Source organism: Rhineura floridana, chromosome 9 (genome assembly GCF_030035675.1).
Source record: "Rhineura floridana isolate rRhiFlo1 chromosome 9, rRhiFlo1.hap2, whole genome shotgun sequence".
NCBI lineage: Eukaryota > Metazoa > Chordata > Lepidosauria > Squamata > Rhineuridae > Rhineura > Rhineura floridana.
In genome coordinates, this window is record NC_084488.1 from 58,392,451 (window position 1) to 58,415,569 (window position 23,119).

General features: G+C 43.5%; 1 protein-coding gene across 5 annotated transcripts in view; it reads right to left on the reverse strand.

Annotated features, from left to right (window-relative positions):
• The window catches only part of FNIP2 (folliculin interacting protein 2), a 97,080-nt gene that overhangs the window by 66,856 nt on the left and 7,105 nt on the right, over nucleotides 1–23,119 (reverse strand). For 2 of the 5 annotated variants that reach the window (XM_061584381.1, XM_061584380.1), the window contains exon 1: nucleotides 4,114–4,687. The exons of 2 other annotated variants lie outside the window; for them this stretch is intronic. In XM_061584381.1, coding sequence (XP_061440365.1) covers nucleotides 4,114–4,304 — 191 coding nt within the window. In that variant the 5' untranslated portion in view covers nucleotides 4,305–4,687. Of the gene's footprint in view, nucleotides 1–4,113; nucleotides 4,688–23,119 lie in introns of those variants that run through there. One more of the 5 variants, XM_061584383.1, reaches the window with a different exon arrangement.

The window sequence follows — 23,119 nt, forward strand, 5'->3', positions numbered from 1 at the left end:
TTTGCAACATTCATTACAAAATACACTCAAATAATTTTCTACTAATACTGACTGGTTAATTCAATCTCTGATACCCAATCATAGCCAAATCATAGAATCATAGAATAGTAGAGTTGGAAGGGGCCTATAAGCAGGGCTGTGGAGTCTGAGTCATGGAGTCTGAGTCGGAAGCAATTCTGGGTGGAGTCGGAGTTGGTAGAAATGTACCGACTCCAACTCCGGCTTCAAAATAAATTTTGATTGACAAATTTTTTAAAATATAAATTCAAAATGTCAAAGAAGCTTCCCATGAAGTCAGCTGTAGTTGAGCATTTCACCATAACTCAAGATGGAAAACATTTTGTGTGTCAGTGTATGACACAGGCCCCAGATGAAGACAAATGCTGTGATGCCAAGATCAGCGCATATTCAGGCAGTGATAAAAATGCTCCTATGAGAGCTTCCAATTTAAAAAGACATTTATTTACAGCCCTTTCAACAGCTGTGGAGTTGGAAGCAATTTTGGGTGGAGTCGGAGTCGAAGGTTTGGCGTACCGACTCCACAGCCCTGCCTATAAGGCCATCGAGTCCAACCCCCTGCTCAATGCAGGAATACAAATCAAAGCATTCCCGACAGATGGCTGTCCAGCTGCCTCTTCAATGCCTCCAGTGTCGGAGACCCTACTACCTCTCTAGGTAATTGGTTCCATTGTCGTATGGCTCTAACAGTTACGAAGTTTTTCCTGATGTCCAGTCGAAATCTGGCTTCCTGCAACTTGAGCCCATTATTCCGTGTCCTGCACTCTGGGACGATCGAGAAGAGATCCCGGCCCTCCTCTATATGACAACCTTTCATGTACTTGAAGAGTGCTATCATATCTCCCCTCAGTCTTCTCTTCTCTAGGCTAAACATGTCCAGTTCTTTCAGTCTCTCCTCATAGGGCTTTTTTTCCAGTCCCCTGATCATCTTTGTTGCCCTCCTCTGAACCTGTTCCAAGATCCTTCTCACATGTCATACTGCTGAGCCAAGTATCCCCCATCGTATAACTGTGCAATTGGTTTCTTTTTCCTAAGTGTAGAACTTTGCATTTATCCCTGTTGAATTTCATTCTGTTGTTTTCAGCCCAATGCTCCAGCCTATCAAGGTCCCTTTGAATTTTCTTTGTCTTCCATGGTATTAGCTATACCCCCCAACTTTGTATCATCTGCAAATTTGATAAGCATGCTTTGTACCTCCTCATCCAAGTCGTTAATAAAAATGTTAAAGAGCACTGGGCCCAGGACTGATCCCTGTGGTACCCCACTCGTTACTTCCGCCCAGTTTGAGAAGGAACCATTGATAATGGTACTCTTTGAGTACGATTCTGGAGCCAACTGTGGATCCATCTGATAGTTGTTTCATCCAGCCCACATTTAGCTAGCTTGCTAATCAGAATATCATGGGGCACTTTGTCAAAAGCTTTGCTGAAGTCGAGATATATTATGTCCACAGTTTTCCCACAGTCTACAAGGGCGGTTACCAGATCAAAAAATGAGATGAGATTAGTTTGGCAGGATTTGTTCTTCATAAATCCATGTTGGCTCCTAGTAATCACTGCATTGCTTTCAAGGTGCTTACAGACTGACTGCTTTATAATCTGCTCCAGAATTTTTCCAGGGATTGATGTTAGGCTGACTGGTCTGTAGTTCCCCGGTTCCTCCTTCTTCCCCTTTTTGAAGATAGGGACAGCATTAGCTCTCCTCCAGTTATCCAGCACTTCACCGGTCCTCCATGATTTCGCAAAGATAATAGACAGCAGTTCTGAGAGTTCTTCAGCCAGTTCCTCTAGGATGCAGTTTATCAGGCCCTGCCGATTTGAACTCGTTCAACGTGATTAGGTATTCCTTGACCATTTGTCTCTCAAGCTCCAATCCTGCCCCTTCTACTTCATGTTTCCCGGGAGGGTCATAGACCCTTTTTTGGGAGAAGACTGAGCCAAAGTAGGAATTGAGGACTGTGAGGCGCCCTTCCCTGGCTCTCCCTGTCAGGTTCCTACCTGCTCGTGGTTACTGCCTGTCTCTAGGCACCACCAGGGACTCCACCAGTCCGGACTGTCCTTTATTTTATTGTTTCTCTCCCCGCTCTAGCACAGATCTCAACAGATACCCCTGCTAGGCAACCACCAGTCACGTCCTAATACTAGTATTCCCAGAGACTCTGAATACTGGTATTGTTATTCTCTTCACCGCTGCCACCATTTGTTACAGTTCCCCTTCAGCCTTGGTCATTACCTTACCCTCCCTTCTGGTCTGTGAAACCCCAGTCAAGGATCAGGCCTTTGGTAAACTAAATTAAGTATTTATTAAAGATAACAAAGCTAACAAGATTAACAAGATTTCTTCTTAAAGCACATAAGCATATGGTTTTACTCAATACTAATCCGAACTCCACCTCCCTCCTTCTCCACTCTCTCCTGTCAAACAACTCTCTAAACCCCACCAAGCAACCCACTCAGTTCTCTTCTCCCCCCCTGATTCCACTCTCACTCTTCCTTTTATACGTTCAGCCATTTTAAACACTCAGCCAATCATCTAGCATTCTACTGCCCATTCACTCCCCCTTCTCTTTCACTACTTACCATATATCTTCTAAACAACCAACACTTACCATATATACATTAATATAGGAACATCACAAGGACTTCTGCCTTTTCTTTGTCATCTGTTATCATTTTGCCATCCTCATTGAGTAGCTGTGCCACCATTTCTTTTCTCTGTCTTTTACTATGGACATACCTGAAGAAAGCTTTTTTGTTGCTTTTAGCATCCCTCGCTAACCTCAACTCATTCTCAGCTTTAACCTTCCTGAGACCATCCCTGCAATTCCGTGATACCTGCTTGTACTGTTCCTTTGTGGTCTGGCCTTCTTTCCACTTCCTGTATGTATCCTTTTTTGTTTTCAGGTCATCTCTGGCAGAATTTGTCTCCCAACAGATATCAGGATAATTGAAGTCCCCCATTACTACTACATCATGCCTCCTCGAAACATTGCCAATTTGCTTTTCAAAAGTTACATTCTCGTCTTCTCCTTGATTGGGTGGTCAGTAGTAGACTTCAAACACCACATTCCTTTTATTACTTCCCCCATTAATTTTAATCCAGATACTCTCGGTGGAGCTACCAAGCTCATCTTCCGATATTTCTAACTGTATATTGCACATTGAGAGTATACTGAAATATTTGGTAACAGCCTTTGGAAAAAGTTCTTAACATCTGCTCTATCGTTTCTGCTTCGATCTATCCAGTTTCAAAACCAAGTATTCTTAGTTACCCATTCAATATACATAAAACATTATGAAACCTACTGGTGAAGGGCAGGCAATAATAATATTTTTGCATTTAAAGTAGCAGGCAGAACAATCCTAATCTGGGTTAGGAATGAATTTGCTACACCAGTTCCAGGGGGATGCTGGCATCTTGTCTCCCTCCCCCCCCCCATATGTCCCATTTCATTGTTTTCCATTTGCTACTATTGGCGGGAGAGCCACAAGTAGTAGCTTTCCGCCAAATAGGGCACATTCTCCACTAGTTGTACTCCTCCCTGCTGGAGGAGGCTGGCAAAGAGGGACCTATGGGCCATCCTACACCCTTTCCCTGCAGTCATTGATAATGAGGAATTTAGGATTGCACTTGAAGAAATATTTTTATATAGCTTAACTGTCATACAATGTTCACTGGATAAAAAAAATATACCTCTAAACTGCCTGATCAATTAGCCAATGAATAAATGCTGCCAGCCCCACAGTCATATTCATATGACAAGAGGGAGTTGATATAGCAGTAACAGGACACCATTATTTCATGCCCAACGCAGTATGTCTTTCAAGGCAGCCACATTTCAGACAAATACTTTCCTCTCTCACCAACAGTTGTTTTAGATTCCAATTAACCTGCACACATATTGATAATTTGTTAATCTTCAAAATACCATACATTTAGAAATTAAGGGTAATTTTCAAGATATTCCATGGAAAAGCTTAATGGGCTATAAACATGATACCTCTTTTTAGGATTGTGTTACATTTCTCCTGTTATGCAAGTCAGAACATAAGTCCCATCCCACCCAAAAGCATATTCGGAACTTAGTTTTCATACCTTTGTGATTGTTCTCCAGAAACTCCCTTTGAGCTACCGGAGCTTTTTTTCACCACAAGCAGTTTCTTAGCCTTATCCAACCTTGCTTTTGAAAAGCTCTTCACCAGTGTAGTAGAGGAGGTATGAATATTCCTTCCTTTCTCTGTCTGGTCCCCTGTGCCATTTGAAGTCTTTGGTGTGCCTCCACACATTTTGAGCTCACAGGTATTCCCTCTCTCTATGAGCACACACTCATAGCTTCTCTGACATGGCCAGTGTGTATTGAACAGCCATCTACATTGAGTCCATCATTATCACAGAGTATATATTGGTCATATACCTTCTCACTGGGAAAAAGTCAACCAAGAATTGGATAGCATTCAACTGGGTTTTCCTCTTATTAAAAAAAAAAGTAATAGGTCTTGCTGCATGATGCCTGTGAATATTCTCTATTGCATAGTCTCACAATGCACTACATTTTTTTTAAAAAAATAGCATAACTTGTATATTCCAGTAATTCAACCAACTCGCTGTCAGATGCAGCAGCTAGTAAGAGCTGTGACTGTCTTGCTTCCTGGTATGCTTCTGTAGCTAGCAATTATTTGATCACAAGACCTAACCAGATGGCCTTGGATAGAGAGAGGTTGCTTTCTCATTGACTCCCTAGTTGCAAACTTGTTTTAAAACTGGCTGCAACACCCTCTTAATGGTCTCATGTGAGCAAGTGTCATCTGACAGCTCTTAGCAACCTTGTGTCTCAGCACCATCTCTTCCAATGCAAACAGGAACCTGTCACCAATGCCACAGGTTATCAGCAGGGAATGATTAACACAAAAGAAGGGTCAGCTATCTCACCCTCCACCCCCTTACAAGTTGTTGCACCCTTAATGCCATATTATCGTAAGCAGCTCTCTTATAGAGAGAAAGGATGATCAACCCATAGTGAGGGTTTAAAGAGCACAGGAAAGATTTTGAGGTCTGCAGAGATTCTAAGAGATACCTTTTTTTTTTACACTTGAATTACAGTAAAAATAGGACCAGGATTTTAAGTCACATAAGCAGCACTATAAAAAAAGAAATTAGAGAAATTCCTGCTTTTGCCTCTGGCATGCAAAATGGAAGTTAAAGAACAAAACAAAGACGTACTTCTGCAATTTACATGGGCCATGTCAATAGATTTTGCTCTGATAAGCTTTGTTAGCTCTTGTGCACATAAAATGCCTCTTAACTTTACGTCTGGTGAGGGAAAGAGGAGTCTAACAACTCACAGCACCCTTAACAATTACAGTTCCCAGGATTCTTTGGGGGAAGGCATGACGATTTAAAGTGGTGTGATACTGCATTAAGGGTATAGTGCAGCTGGGCCCTAGGCCTAAGTCCAACACTATCTACTACACCACACACACTCTCAACATGATCCTGCTCAATTATTCCATCCCTTCCTTCAATGCATCCCTCTGGCTGGCTGAGGAGCAAGCTAGCAGTAAGAGTCTTATCAATCTTGGACACCTGACTCTGTTTTCAGTAAGGACACATCATATTATGCAGAAACATTAGAATACTAACATTGCCTGCGCTCACACTTCACACTAAATTGGTCCGCCCCCGGAGACTAATGGATCCTGCAGGTTTTCAAAGAGCTCTGGGGGATTTTCCGGCTGATAAGACTGGTGCTCCTGTCGAAGCCCTGGTCGAACTGTGGAATGCGGAGATGACCCGGACTGTTGACACGATTGCTCCTGCGCGCCCTCTCCTGTGTAGAGCTCATGCAGCTCCATGGTATACTCCGGAGTTGAGAGCGATGAAACAAGATAGGAGGCGGCTTGAGCGGAAGTGGAGGCGAACTCCCGATGGATGCAATTATGAGCTGGTAAGTGCTTCCACTAAGCTGTACTCAAGAGCGGTGAGGGTGGCAAAAAAACAACATTTTGCTGCCATCATCAAGTCATCTCTTTGCCGCCCAGCGGAGCTTTTTAGAGTTGTCCGAGGGCTACTGCATTCTGGCCCTCAGGACATAGTAGAGTCATCGGTGACCCGCTGTGATGAGTTTGCTGGACACTTCCAGAATAAGATCTTATGCATCCGCCGGGACTTAGACTCCCAGTTTATAGCAGCTGATCCTAGTGAGGTGTCCGGAGCACAGTCTTGTCATGTTTTATTGGATGAGTTTCAGTTGGTTCAGCTCGAGGCCATGGACAAGGTGCTTGGACAGGTGCGTGCAACCACTTCGGTACTAGATCCTTGCCCCTCTTGGCTTATAAAATCTAGCAGAGATGGAACAGCTGGTTGGGCCAGGGAAGTGATAAATGCCTCTTTATGAGAGGGAGTGGTCCCTGGCCGTCTGAAAGAGGCGGCAGTGAAACCACTTCTGAAAAAACCTTCCTTGGACCCAGAAAATTTCAACAGCTACAGACCAGTAGCGAACGTTCCATTCCTGGGCAAGATCTTGGAACGAGTGGTTGCTGGCCAGCTCCAGGCGCTGTTGGATGAAACTGATTATCTAGACCCATTTCAATCGGGTTTTAGGCCCAGTTTTGGCACCGAGACAGCCTTGGTCGCCCTGTATGATGACCTATTTCAGGAGAGGGACGGAGGAAGTGTAACTCTGTTTATTCTCCTTGATCTCTCAGCGGCTTTTGATACCATCAACCATGGTATCCTTCTGGTGAGGCTCGCGGAGTTGGGAGTTGGTGGTACTGCTTGGCAGTGGTTCCGCTCCTACTTGGCGGGTCGTCTCCAGAAAGTAGTGCTTGGAGAACACTGCTCAACACCGTGGGTTCTCCAATGTGGAGTCCCACAGGGGTCAGTTCTGTCTCCCATGCTTTTCAACATCTACATGAAGCCGTTGGGTGCGGTCATCAGGAGTTTTGGAGTGCGTTGTCATCAGTATGCTGATGACACGCAACTCTACTTCTCCTTTTCATCTTCTTCAGGTGAGGCTGTCAATGTGCTGAACCGTTGCCTGGCCGCGATAATGGACTGGATGAGAGCTAAAAACTGAGGCTCAATCCAGACAAGACTGAGATGCTGTTGGTGCGTGGTTTCTCTGATCAGGTGGTGGATATACATCCTGTCCTGGACGGGGTTACACTCCCCCTAAAGGAGCGGGTTCGTAGTCTGGGAGTCTTTTTAGATCCTTCCCTGTCACTTGAGGCTCAAGTAGCCTCGGTGGCACGGAATGCGTTCTACCAACTTCGGTTAGTAGCCCAACTACGTCCCTACCTGAGCAGGGAGGACCTCACATCAGTGGTACATGCTCTGGTAACCTCGCGACTGGATTACTGCAACGCAGTCTATGTAGGGCTGCCTCTGAAGACAGTCCGGAAGCTACAGCTTGTGCAAAACGCGGTGGCCAGACTGATAATGTGGACCAAGCAGTCCGAACACATAACACCTGTTCTGGCCCGCTTGCACTGGCTTCCAATATGCTTCCGGGCCAGATTCAAAGTGCTGGTTTTAACCTATAAAGCCTTATACGGTGCGGGACCACAATACCTGCTGGAACGCCTCTCCCGATATGAACCTGCCCGTACACTACGTTCTACATCGAAGGCCCTCCTCCGAGTTCTGACTCATAGAGAAGCTCGGAGGGTGACAACTAGAACTAGGGCCTTCTCAGTGGTGGCCCCCGAACTCTGGAACAGTCTTCCTGATGAGGTTCACTTGGCGCCAACGTTACTGTCTTTCCGGCGCCAAGTCAAAACCTTCCTCTTTTCTAAGGCATTTTAATCTAACTTAATTTAGTTTTAATATGTGTTGTAATTGCTTTTAGTTTTCTTATTCTTTTACATTGTTGTTGTATTTTACTATGGAATTTTTGTATATTTTTGCACTTTGTTGTACACCGCCCAGAGAGCTATGCTAGTCGGGCGGTATAAAAATCTAATAAATAAATAAATAAATAAATAAATAAAATAAGTCTTCCCCAATCTGGTAGTTCAACATAATCTGGAAGGCACAACTCCCACCTAGCCCATAGCCAGGGATGACAGCCAAGGGGGTTGGATCGAGTGGATCCAGGGTGCGGTCAATGCATCATTGCAGGAGGGAGTGGTACCAGCTGCCCTGAAAGAGGCGGTGATCCAGCCACTCCTGAAAAAGCCCAACCTGGACCCATTGGTTTGCAACAGTTACCAACAGGTTGCAAATACCCCCTTCTTAGGGAAGGTGATTGAGAGGATTGTGGTGCAGCAATTGCAAATACTCTTGGATTAAACAGATTATGTTGACCCATCCCAGTCTGGGTTCAGGTCTAGTTATGGTACTGAACTGGCCTTGGTCACCCTGATAGATGACCTTTATTGGGAGAAGGACAGGGGGAGTGCGACCCTGTTACTCTTACTTGATCTCTCAGTGGCTTTTGATACCATTGACCATGGTATCCTTCTGGGCTGACTTGGTGAGATGGGTATCTGAGACACTGTTTTACAGTGTTCTGATCCTATTTCCAGGGTCATTTTCAGATAATAGCATTGGGTGATTGTCTTTTGGACCCCTGGCAGTTGTGCTGTGGGGTACCTCATGGTACCATCTTGTCCCCCATGCTGTTTAACATCTATATGAAGCCCTTGGGAGCGGTCATCAGGAGATTTGGGGTGAGGTGTCAGCAGTACGCTGACGATGCCCTGCACTATTTTTCTGTAACATCTGAATCGGGAGAGGCCGTGCAAGCCCTGGACCGCTGCTTGGACTCAGTGGTGGACTGGATGAGGGCCAATAAACTGAGTCTGAATCCTAGCAAGATGGAAATGCTGTGGGTTGGTGGTTCCCGAGTTCAGGTAATTGATCAGTTGCTTGCTTTGGATGGGGTCGTACTCCCACTGAAAGAGCAGGTTTGTAGTCTGGGGGTGCTCCTGGATCCATCTTTGTTGCTAGAGATCCAGGTGACCTCCATGGCTAGGAGTGCCTTTTACCAGCTTTGGCTGGTAAGACAGCTGCAGCCGTTTCTGGATTGGGATAGCTTGACCACTGTTGTCCATGCACTGGTAACCTGCAGGCTGGATTACTGTAATGTGCTCTATGTTGGGCTACCCTTGAGATTGGTCCGGAAGCTGCAGCTGGTGCAAAATGCAATGGCGAGACTGCTCACTGGGGCAGGGTATTGCCAACATGTCACCCCGCTGCTGAAAGAATTGCACGAGCTACCTATTAGCTACCGGGCTAAGTTCAAGGTTCTAGTTTTGGTGTACAAAGTCATATACAACTTGGCCCAGGATACCTGAAAGACCATCTACCTGAAAGGGTTCCTACTGGGAGGAAGGGCAAGATATAAATTAAATGATAGATTAGATAGATAAGTAAATAAATAAATAGATAAATAAATAAATAGTGATAGGAGTCGTAGTCCAACAACATCTGAAGGGCATCCAGGAAACCTGCTTTAAATCACAGTATAGCCCAATATGAAAGAATCAAATATGATGGCTATATTCTATCTCCACCATCAGGAAATGTGCCTCTAAATAGCTGTTGTTGGGGATCACAGGTGGGGAGAGGCCTGTTGCACTCAGGTCCTGCTTGTGGGCTTCCCATAAGCATACGGCTGGCCACCATGAGAACAGGATGCTGGACTAGAAGGGCCACTAGCCGGATCCAGCAGGGCTCTTCTTGTGTTCCCCCTTCCCTTTGCTCCCATACAGGTGGGAAGAATTCGAAAGCTTCTGCTTTTGGTTCACCACGGACTATCATTTAGTTCAAAAAAACAACGTGTGGTCAACATTAACTATGTTTTGTTTGAAAAGAAACCAACTTCAATCCACACAGAAGGAAAGGGGAAGACATGAGCCTGAAGCTTGCTGCAGCTCAGTCACATTGTGCTAAATTGGTTTAACGTGACGTACAAACATGGCCATTAGCTCCAGATTCTATGACTTTTTAGTTTTGTTGTATACTTTGGCAGAGTTACTATTTTTGGTTGCTTTTCACAGAACAGTTATGTGGAAATGTATACAGGATCTCTTTCACACACTTGATATACAAGGGCCTAAGCAGAGCGGCAAAATATCTAAATGTGCCGCCTGCCCCCGTTACACACTGTACAATGACCACAGAGTAACAGCTGTCCCATAACTGAATGCCATTCAAAATCCTACAGACTTCCAAAGTAACAGAAACACTAATGTTATTCTAATGTATTGAGAGGCTGGAAAGGGCTCGTCACCTTGATGCAAAGTTCACACTGAACACAAAGCAATCAGGATAGCATCACTGTTGGGTAACCCACCTGTGGAATTGTGAGGCAGCATTATCAGTTTCTCACAAGGCCTGTTGGGTCACATGAGAACATGTGATTTACAGAGTCTAACTTTGGGTTCTGTGTTAAAAAGCACAAGGGACAACACAATGTTGGTAATGCAGTAAAGAAAACCAAACGTAAAGAGCAGAAAATGTAGAGCTACCAAAAAAAACATTAAGCAACAATTAAGCAATAGATTCCAACTATTTGGAAAAGCAGATACATCTAGAAAGAGTCTACTATACAGAAAAATGTTCTAGTAAAACGTTGAGAAATAGAGGGCTGTATACAGTTGTGTCCAGCTGCTCACGAAAGGGTCTTTGCTCCAGCAGAAACTTCTGTGAATGGGAGGTAGAGCGATTTTCATTTATTTCCCTTCCTTCTCCAGCCCACTATGCCTCCCAAGATGTCCTCCAGAGGCTTGGGGACCCTCTAGAACAGTGCAGGTGATGGGTTGCACAGGGGGATGGAGGGCAAAAGGGCAATTTGCAATCCCCACCCCACCTCCCTCCCCCTTCTGGTCACAGAAGCCTCCTCTGAATCACAGACCCTTTCTTGAACTAGAGGTCACAACTAAATACAACCCCTAATTTTCTACAAAAATGTTTTTTTCAGTACATTTATATTCTGCCTTTCTTCCCTCGTGGAACTCAAGCAGCATAGATGGCTCTCTTATCTAGGGACAGATATGTTCAGTTTCAGCAAGGTGGCTACATCAAGTTTCCTCAGATCATGCCCTAGTTATTTTGTGATGCATGAATTAATAACTGAAATTAGTTTAGAAAATCCAAGTATGTCTGCATCCATCTTTATAGTTCTCCCTGTTACTTTGGCTCTTACTGAAATGCCACTGTTCCTGATCCTTTATTTACATGCAAATCCCCTTCAGAAGAAAATATCCTAAATTCTCCAAGTTCCTGCCAGCTTTTTGACTGGGGGGGAAGCGGGAGAGAAACACCTGAGCTTTATCTGTGTGACTCAGGGTTTGCAGATCATTGTATGCTATAAACCCCCTGTACATCCTAGGATCAAATGGCAATGAGAAAATCCTGAGGGAAAAAAATCCAAAAGCAGAATGCTTTCAGCATTATAAGGTAGACTGCCAGTTCGAAAGTGTACGGGAACTGACTTGAATACGAGAAAAGTTCAACCCCTAGAAATACTGGTGCTTTCAATCCCAGTGCATTATTATGGGACTGCAGAATCCAGTTTTGCAAGACAATACCCAACAGAATCATTAACCTTCTTTCATTGATTATCAAGTACAACCAGCAAGCAGATAATAGTCACACAGTCAAGAAACAGAGCCTTGTGATACCTTTAAGACTAATAAGTTTATTATTATTTATTAAATTTATTACCCACTCTTCACCAGTAGGTCCCAGGGCAGGTCATAAGCATATAAAATACATTATTAAAAACAAATTAAAACAAATTTTGGCGTTAGGCAGCTCAACTCCAGGAAGCAGTTAAATTTTCCTTCTCTCCTCTCCCTCACAGATAGCCAGCAATTACACACACAAACACCCAAATTATAGGACTCCTGTGCCTTTAAACAGTCGTGCAACCTTGGTAGGTTTTTTTTTTAAGTATAACCTTTCGTGACATGAATATAAGACAAATGAGGGGAAAAATCACCTGCAGGATTGTCACACACGTTTAGAACTCACAGGAGCCCTTTTAGAAATAGGTGGGCAACCCTACAGTCAATGAAAACAAAGTGATTCTATCTATTGCACAAGCCTTATGGAAGTTTCATTTAATTTTTTAAAAGAGGCCATAGCCTCAACAGTAATAGTTTCAAGTCTCACTTATTTTTAAACATACACTTGGAGATCTTGAGAGACTTAATATTTTGTAGGAGCTCCATTTTCCTTGCTGTAACAATATGGAACACAGCCACAACAAGGTCTAGCATCTGACTTTCAGCATCCATTTCATCTGTGCCTGGGCACAAAGCTGTTTTGCCAATGCAGAAGCCTTTTTCCGAAAGAGGGTGAAGTTCTGCCTAGACTCATAGCATTATACATTCATCCTTCCTCATCTCAGATGATGCCTCACTTCACATGGCACTTGTTCCAGATGGAACCATGTGAGCCAGCCAACTTCCAAGAACGCAGTGCTCTGCAGAGATACTGCCAGGACATATCCAGCTGAAAGCTCTTTGCCAGGCACAGAAAATCTAGCTGAAATCTTAATGTGCTTTGTTTTACCTTATCAACCCACCACTCCCTGCCCTCAAGCCTCTACCATGTATTTTACACATCCCATTTTAAAAACAAAGCCTTTCTGTGACAGCAGATAGGCCAGGTAATAGATACAATTAGCACCTGTAGTTATCAATTGCACCAGCTTCATTTTTGCCCTTAATTACTGGCTGATGTCAGCACCTGAGATCTCCCGTTGAGCTTGTGTAGGTCAGCTCAGACTTCCTGGCCACGCCTGGGTTTGGCATCTTGATAGATGGGCTTGTCTACTCTTTTTGGCTGGTGCTTCCTAGTTTGTGCAGCAGTTTTCAAGTTCCTGTTCATGAGGGAATTAGGGATTTTCACACAGACACGCCGGAATTAATGTTATTTCTGTTACCTGTTCACTCAGCGGGAAGCACCAGATTCGTTTCAGTGATACAGCTCAAAGGCCATTTATTAAAAGTAGTCAATAAATTTCAGTGCAGAACTATAGGAAACAGGGCTGACACTGAGACAATGTCTTCTGTACTGACCCCAAAAGGATGTTGCTCTGCTGACTATCAGAAGTGTGGTGGAGCACGGACAGGCAAGGATGAAGCATCACCACTCATTTCCTAGCACAGAAGATGATGTCATCTCCTGGAGCACTATTTGCCAATCGTCTACATGCTAAATAAGTAAGCTTTTCTCTGAGAGTTGCCCACCAAATAAGCTAAGCAGTAAAGGAGATAACCATGCATGTTAATTGATCTAAAGGTTAAAGTATCACTTTTATTTTGAAAAATTCATAACAAAACAAAACCCTTTAATGTGATCAACCTAAGTGTCACAAAATAGTGTGCAAACATTTGAATCTGCCAGAACTCTTCATCAGGCTGGATGTTAAGCAAAGCAAGGAAAAAAGCTGGGTTGGTATTGAAGCTATAACATTTGCACTGGTCAAGAGTTCATGTTTGCTCTATAAATCTAGGAGAGGCATGACTTTGGGATTGTCATGAAGAGTGCCTGCATTTTAGAATTTACCACTACACCACTGCCTACCGCATCAAAATGTTTACACTACCACCAGTGACTGAACAAAAAAAACAGAATTGGAAAACTGACATTAGGTTTATGACCTTGGCTACATGAATGTGCTAAAAGTGAAAACAGATGTAGGATACTTTAGGGAAAGGAAAGTAGTAGCAACAGAAGTTTAGCCCTGAATCAAATCTTTGACTTCTTTTGAATAAATATTGTTTCATGGGTTGCCATTTGAAGACTGAGCAACAGCAATGCTAGAAAATTAGTTCAGGTTAAAAGATTAGCAAAAAGGGATGCATTATATAGCCTGCATATAAGATTCTCCAGTTAGTAGATATCTCCTTTCACATAGATGTGTGCATAATGTGACAATCATATTCCTCTTCATACAACTAGCACAATACCCATAAGTCTTTGTGCAAGGAGGGAGAGAGGCAAAAGTGCCCATCATGATGATTTTATAAGCACATAACATACAAAAACCCTCTGGAGCAATGTTTACATATTCAATGATGAATGCTAGGAAATCCTGTCTCAGATGAGAAAGGTGATAAATTCCAGCCAGGAAATGGCTTCGGTGTTTTCTAGAGTCATTTGTCAAGGTGTGTGGGAACTGGTATAATTGTTCAAGTCAACTTGCTATATTCATTTCAAAGGATAACAAATTAAAAAGATTTGGCTTACTGGGCAGAATAATTGAATAATTTTACCACAGAAAGATATTTTAATTTAGACTTGATGAGAATTCATTACATAACTAGACTTGGTAACAGCATTGCAACATTAGCTGCACTAATATTAAAACTAGAATATTAAAACATTAAAAAGGTAAAATGTTTCCATCTTGGAACAATTTCAAGGTATACAGCCAAGATAATGCTATCGCTTTAACTATCTCTAGTACCAAAAGTGGCAACAGTTTCCAGAGACAAGACACATCTATCAAAGGTTGGATAAAAAAAAACATCAATGGTAGGAAAATTGCCTCTAGCACTGTGCTCCAAACACTTACTCAAGAGTTTACAGAAGAGGTCATGCAATGTTATAATAGGTAGGTTTTACAGCTGCTCTTGTGTTTTTGCCTGTGCAAGGGGTTGTGTGACCTCTTGCAAAAGAACATGCTTTGAATTTTACTTTTCTTGCACAATGTTCTGGCGTGAATATAAAAAAAGTCATTCTATGAGAATAAAGTCACATCCACACTAAACATGTAAAGCACTTCCCTCCTCCCCCCAAAAACCCTGGGAACTATAGTTTGTTAAGTGTGTCATTCTTATTCACCCAGGCTTTTGGAATTTTAAACAGGAATTTTTCTTTTAGTGGGGTGGGACTGAGTTGGATCTGCTCTTTTATATATATTATTTGTGTATTTTAGGTTGTTTTATTCTTGTTTTTACACTTCTTTTTGATGTTTGTTTTGGTAAGTTGCTTTGAGTCCACCTTTTGGGGAAGAAGAGAAACTAATAATAATATCTCTGAGCCTCTTACTGAATTTAGCTTCCTGGAAATCTCATATTCAGTTTAAAAATAGAAACTCACAGCATACAATGTACTATACAACTGCACAGGATTACAAAAACCTGTTTATTTATTTATTTATTTTATTCGATTTATATACTGCCCACAGCCCGGGGGCTCTCAGGGCGGTGCACAACATGGATAAAATACAATAAAATTACAAAAACAGTAAAATATACATTATTAAACAAGTAAACAGCCAGATATACATTAAAAGCACAAATAGATTAAAATGCCTGGGAGAATAAAAAGGTTTTAACCTGGCGCCGAAAAGATAAAAGTGTAGGCGCCAGGCGCACCTTCCTTCCTTCTCCCCCTCCCCAAACTCTTATACATGAATTGTGGAGGACTGGAAGTTTGCTTTTTAAAAACCTAAATAAAGAGTAGACTTCTGACTATTTGTTTAGACAAAACCTCTGTAAGCAGGACCAGGAAGACAGGCTAGGATTCTTGCAAACATCAGGAAACTATACCTGGGTCTATGTCACATCCACAACTATACATTATATTTATATTTCAACCTTCCTCCAATGAACCAAGAGCAGCATACATTGGATGGGTTACCAATTTAAGCCTCACTGAAGCCTGTGAGGTAATCACTTGCTCAAAGTCATCTATGCCATTCATTGCACTGGGATTACAGATACAGAACCCTCTGGTTACTAGAGGTTTGTCTAGGATGCGTCCCTCTAGATCAAAGGTGGTGACCCTCTTAGACCAGGCCCAGATTCATCTCCCCCCACATTTTTTTCTCCTGGCCCACTAACATTGGTGATGGTGGGAAAAAGAAAAAGAAAATTAAAATAGACAAGGTGCTGGGGTGAGAGATCTCAAGGGGATGCAGATTGCTGAGGGAGGGGGTTACTTCACCTTCCCTACTCATCATGCATGCCCTGGGGGGTTGGCCAAGGGTGAAAGCAGCCCTTGTGTCCAAAGAGGTTAGCCACCCTTCCTCTAGAACAAGCCAGGCTTCACACACAGAATTAGCAGCCTACACTGCAATACAATGCAGCAAAGCACAAGGCAGAAAGGGGTGTTTCCATTAGGGGTGTTCAAACAAACACTTCTTAAGTGCTGAAGGAGGATGGCAGAATCGCACACACCATCCCTGCTGCCAGCGTGCACACAGATTCTCCCCCCATCCCCACCACCAACTGGCCATTCATTTAGCAAGCGTGAGGAGTCCTGTTCATGCTATTGCTCCTCTACAATGAAGAGGGATTCTGGGCTGATCACTTCAATAGCAGCAGTGGATGAATCTCATGTGTACCTGCCCTATGGCGAGAAAGTAGACCTCACGATCCTGGGTTGCCCTGATGGATATCCTTTATCAGGAAAGCGACTGGGGAAGGGGGGAGTGCCACTCTCAGTGGCTTTGACACCACTGACCACAGTATCCTCCTAGACCTGCTCTGTGAGTTGGAGACCCTGTATTACACTGGTTCAGCCCCAACTTGGAGGGCTGATTTTAAACAGTAGTTTTGGGTGACTATACCTCTGCCCTGTGGCAATTGTGCTAAGGGGTATCACAGGGTACCATCTTGCCTCCAGTGCTATTTAATGTCTATATGAAGTCGTTGAGGGTGGTTATTATAATGTTTTGTGGCAAAGTGCCACCAGTATGCTGATGACATTCAGCTCTATTTCACCTTTACCTTCTAGCCAGGTGAAGTTGTGAATGTTGTAGATTGAAGCCTGGATGAAGGCCCATAAACTGAAGCTGAATCCTGGTGAAAGAGACTCTGTGGGCGAGTGGTTTTCAAATCTGGAAATTAGGGAGTTTGTGCACTCTAGATGGAAACCAGGTACCTAGGCTGGTACTCTCCTGGATCCACTGCTATCATGGGTGGCACAAGAAACTTCCATGGCTCCTTAATGAGCACATACTACCGGCTTTGGTAGGCACATCAGCAGCACCCATTTCTGGATAGCTTTACCATAGTGACTCATGCATTGGTAACCTCAAGGACAGATTACTGCAAGGCATTGTATATACAGCTGCCCCTGTGGCTGGTGTGGAAGATTCCCCTGGTGCAGTGACCAGGCTGCTGAGTGGAGTGCCTGACTGCATGCATATAACACCTGTACAGAAAGATCTGCACTAAGCCAGGTTTAAGGTTTTGTTATTAACATAAAAAGCCCTCAACAACTCAGGAGCAGGTTACCTTTCCCCATGCAGATCTGTTAGATTACTAAGATCTTCAGAGAAGGTTCTGCCATGACTTCCTAAACTTCATCTAGTAGCAACCTGGAAACATCTTCTCAGTGGTACCACCTACATTTTTTAATGTTTTCCCCTCTGCTATATGGCAGGTATGAACTGGGGTGTATTTCACCTTTCATTAAAAACACATTTCCTTGCCCATGCATTTCATAAGCATTGAGGCCAGTTTTTACTGCCCCTGGATTATGCTGATGATGTTTTAGTGAAGGTGCTTCTGCTGTTGTGTTACCAAGATTCTAGATTCTGTCTTTAAGTGGTTTAGAAATGTTTTGAAATAAATCCAGGGGAAAGCCCTGCCTGAAGGCCTCCTGGATTCTGCTAAAGTGTGTTCCTATGGTTACCAGAAATAGCTCTCTTAAAGTTCTGGGATAAAAAAACACCTTCACAGTTTAAAAGAACCTTCAAGACACTTAAAAAAAACTTTACTTCATGAGTGAAGTTTTAATAAAATAAAAAGGCCCTTCCTTGCCTTCCATACAAGGATGTTGTACAGATTCACATACTGTACTCTCTTGCAACCTAGCCTCCATGCACCAACCATTTCCCTTGGTCTTCCAGGTTGGAGGCAATATGAAAGCAAAGGACACAATGGAAGAGTGGCTGACTAGCTATATACTGATCCCTTGCTTTCCCTTTTATATAATAGCCTGCTTTGATAAACATGCAGAAGACGCTTGCCCCATGCCCATTTGTGTCCTTTATCTTTTATCAGGCTTTTTGACCCTCATTTTTCCAGCCATTTTTCCTAAACCTTTGGCAAGTTCCATACCTGCTCAAAGTGCTTCTTTATGCCAAATTATTTATTTGAAAAATCACAAAGAATAGAATCTGCACTTTATTGTGGAAATACACTAGAAACCAATTTTGCCTTATGTTTGGTGTTGTCCCAGAGCCTCTGTAGCATCACTGATGGAAAAGTAAGTAAACCTGACAGAATTCATTTACACTTTCTTCCTTTTACTGGCAGTGAAGTATTGCTAATTACACACAGGCAGAATTTCTCTAAGTATTGCAGCATGAATAAAGAAATGGCTTGCAATCTACTGCCAACTGAATGAGCTCATTTACCAAAGCTAACATACGGTTGCCTGCTAAAGACTCTGCACAGCAGCAATAAAGCATCCGTTCAATTGCAAATCCTAGAAAATACAGAACTGGAATACTCAAAGCTTAAGTAATTTCAAAGTTGAAGCCTAATTTACAAAACTTGGCAACATATTCCAAGACATTCTTCTGATGCAGTATGTTAGCAAAGTATTTCACATTGGCTTTGATTTGTTTTCACTGCGTTTTCCAGCAGGGAAGAATTTATACCATGACTGTGCCACGAAGATCACACATTTCCAAATAAGGATGCAAACATAACATCTTGCTCTCAGTAATCTGAGTCTTAAAATGATCCCATAATCATCTAATTTCAGAACATCCATACACAAATCTATAAACAGTGCTGCATAAGGGTCTAGAACCTATTTACTGTTATTTTTAGAAAAAGATTAAAATTCTCATAAACTTTTCTGTAAGCAGTCATTCTAGGGATCACTTTTAAAAAGGACATAGGAGTATAAATATTTTATCAAAACAAGCTCCAGCTGTATGATATATGGTGGAATGTACCATATCAACAACTTTTCTCCCATCAATTAGTAATTTAAGGACTTTTTGGGTTCTCCACAGCAATCTTTAGTTCTCATCAGAGGGTGATGGTGGTGGAGAAGCACAATACAGTTTTGTATCACCTTACTAGACCTGACTAAGGTGGGGCAATGCCCGCTTCATCAGAGGCTTCTGTCAAAGTGAATTTTGGACTATAGGAACTTATGCCACAATATTTTTGTCAGTTTTTTTAAGGTGCCACACGACTCTTGGTGGTTTTGCCGTGGAAGTACATTGAATTTTATGGCACAATTGCAGCTAGTCCACATTGTCACACACTAGCCTTGTTACAAATGCAGGAGAATTGTTTAATCAGCATCTTGGGCCATATCCACAACTAGTGCTTTAAACTGGGCTTGAAGAATCCACTTACCCTAAGCCAGGGATGGGGAACCTCCGGCCTGCAAGGCAAAAAGGTTCCCCACCCTTGCCCTAAGCAGTATCATTCCAAAATTGGTCTCTCCAATCTATATCTTTAGAGCACTGGTGGGGAGCCACAGGGCCAAGGGCCCTCTGCATTTGACCCTCAAAAGTCTCATCAGGCCACACATCCCAACTGGCCCTGCTTTGTACCCAGAGTGTTTTTGCCTGACTGCAATGTGTCCTTGGACTCTGATCATGTCTCCTGATTGTCTAGATGGAGGGGAGAGAGGGGTATGCAAGTGTGTGTAGAAACTAGCCTATGGCCATGTCCACCACTGGCATGTGGTCCTTTCAATGTTGCCCACAATGTGATCCATTGGATGAAGAAGGTTTCCTACAATCTAGCTCATACGTATAGCAAAAAGACTTTTCATCTTTACAGCAGGAAAACAACATTTGGAAAAATTATAGTGCAATCCTCTACACGTCTACTCAGAAGCAAGCACCACTGAGTTCCAACAGGGTTACTACCAGGTAAATGGGCATAGGACAGTGGTCTCAACCACACAAACATCCACGATGTAACTTCTAGTTTTGTCATTGTCCACCTATTTCTCAAGAAACATTCTGAATAACTCAAACTCATAACCCAATTAATTGCCAGAATTTTAAGGGCATATCAGCACACACTTATTAAAGAGGTATAGTATCTCCAGCTCTTACTGGGTCTAAAACTTCTCAAGACAGTGCAGATGCAACATGTATGCTGGCTCAAGTCAAGTTGGTGCAAAAGCCTCCTATGGCAAACAGTGCTTGTTTTTATACATGCTGTATCTTACATTCCCATAAGAGTGTAAACAAGGAATCACCACCACCCTGCATCTTAAAGATATATGAACCTCAAAAGTCATATTGGATTAATATTGCTAAATATATATAAAACCACTACATAAGATCCATAAAGAACAGACTAGCAGACACTTTCCTTTTCATTTTGTGCCAAGAGTAGGAAATTACCCTAGGTCCAGACAAAGCAGTTCAGGGGCACAAAGACCATCCATTTCCTACAGTGAGGTTTGAATAACTGTTCTGCAAGTGTGTTTGCACTGGGGCAAGAGTTGATCAACACCCACCAAAGTGCCTTGAACTCATCAATACAGTAAACAGTCACTCTAGACTCACTGGGAAGAAATCCAGCATATTCCACAGGCCAGGAATAAAAACAAAACCAGATCCCCTTTCTCATTTAACAGCCACCAGCAAAGCATGTTGATAGCTATGTCCAGATATTCAAACTATTCCTAGTGAAACCCCAAGCAGGTAGCGTGGCTCCATACATACTGCAAAGTCCTAATATTAGGAATGCAGGAAGTTGCCTTATATCAAGTCACAACATTGGTCCAGCTAGTTGTGTTGTCTGCGCTGACTGGCAGTGGCTCTACATAGTTTCAGATAGGAGTCTTCCCCAGCTCATCTGGGGATATCGAAACTGAACCTGGGGCCTTCTCAAGCAAACTAGGTGTTCTCACTGAGCTATATCCATTCCTCATTGGAGGAGGCAACACGCTTATGCCCTTTGGATGTATCCCAAGTCTTCCCAAGAGAGGAGGGGAGATCACATGGCAATCAATAGCTTAAAACATAGGACCTGTTTCCAGAGAACTGTAAGACAGTTATTTACAACTTGTAGCTACAAAAATAGCCTTGAAGAAAGTAAGGGCAATGTTGGAAAATTGCAGAAGCTAGAGGAATAAATATGGACGTACAGAGAAATGTCAAGCCTTCATTGCCCCATATTATTCCTTACTCTCACCCCCAAAACTAGCAAATCCTGAATTACCCATATTAAAAGAGGCGGTGGTAAAAAATCTGGATACAGAATCAAGAGCAAGGATAATACTGAAGTTTCAGAACCAAGTTCTCTTACCAGAGCACTGCATGCCTAGCATTTCAGCCAGGGGAAGAGACGCCTGATACCAGAGGACACAGATATACAACAGATTTTCCCAGAACAAGATATTCTTGAATGCTCCAAAACCAGACACTAGAATTGTTTGTGATTTTACACAACATGGTGAAAAATTGCCTCACCCTGCTAATGTCTGTGCACATGTTCATCAGTGATCCACCCAAACAGCTCATGTGGTCTTTGAAGTTAACTATGCTAGCTATAGCCCTGTTTAGTGCCCACCTTTGATACACTGAAGATTGCCATCAATATGAGCAGTGCTTCCTTCTAGAGAAAGCAGAGCAAAACCCATTTCACATTCAGGTACCCAACATAGAGTACCTGAAACTGTAAAACACTTGCACACTCTCTGTCTTTGGCAGCCTTTTCATTTGCTATGGAAGGACATTTCATTTTAAAGAAGCCCAAGAGATGATGATGATCATATATTATGGGAGATGCTCAAGAATTTTATGAACGAAATCCAAAATGCAAGTAGAATGGAGGGTGTCATTTACTAAACTACAGTGTGTATTCGTCAGCTTCTGAGAACTCTGAACAGCTCACCACAACCAGCTGGTAATATGTTCTGGCCGCATCATATCAAGCCAGCTTTTAATAACACAAAGTTGTAGAGATGATGTGTTTCACTTGCTTATCAACCTACTAGTAATTTTAAGGCCATATGAACAGTGGCGTACCTAGCATATTTGACACCCGGAGCGGATTATTTCTTAACACCCCCTCCTCTATACGCCCCCCCCCAGATGTTCTCCCTGCTGCTCCTCAGCCTTCTTCCACAGCTGCTGGCAGCCCCATCCCCCCCAAACACGCTGCTGCCACCTCCATTGAGGCCTCTCCAGGTAGTGGCTGACAGGTGTCCTCATGCCCCCTGCCCCCCCAACAGGAGACAGAGAAGGCACCCCAGATTCCTCCCCAGGAAGTTCAAGCCCAACACACACACACAGGCCACCCATCCCGTAGAGCCCAGGATGAGTCCAGCTCCCCAGCCCCTCCACATCCAGATGTGGCATCCTCTCCTTTCTCCCAGTGGAAGGTTGCAGGGGGGAGGAGGCTGCTGTTTGCCCAGAGCCCTTTCTGCCACTGCTGATAAGGAGGCCTACCTGGCTGCTGGCCGTGACACTTGGAGATGGTCTCCATCTTCTCCCCACCCTCCTCCACTAGGAGCTCTCCAAGCCCCAATGCAAGTCAAAAAAGGGTACACGCTCGCCTGAGCGGAAGAAGAGTCAAGAGAAGCGGCCCTCCTTCCTGGTAGAAACAGGACCCCTTCCTGGAAAGCAGCCGCTTATCTGCTGAGAACTGTCCGCAGGCTACTCCAGGTAGGACAGCCAAGGGGGTGACCAAGGAAGCGAGCACCGCCAGCAAACCGATGGCTCCAACTGATGGGGCCATGCTGAGTTTGGAGAACTTTTGTGAGGAGTCTGACTCAGCTCAGGCAATCTCTCCTAAAGCCACGAGGAAAGTTCATCTCCCTGGTCAGTCCAGATCCTCCTGTTGCCAGGATGAAAGGGACTGGAGTTTGTATTTTTTTAAAAAAAGCAGGAACAGTCACCTTTTCTCCTGTGCAGTGGCTACGCTGGGGTACCCTCCCCCCTCATGCGTACACGCACCTCCAGGGACAATCCCAAGCCAGGCGCTCCTGCACTTGGCAATGGCGGCTGGTCGTGCTTCAGTAGAGTTACTTTGCCGCTCAGTGAGCAGGGAAGGGAGGAGCCGAGCATGCGCATCCAACCCTCCAGTTCTCAGCGCTTCGGCAGAGGGAATCTCAGACAATGCACCCCCTTAATGCTTGCACCCAGGGCAGACTGCCCCCACCGCCCCGCCCTTGGTACGCCACTGCATATGAATGT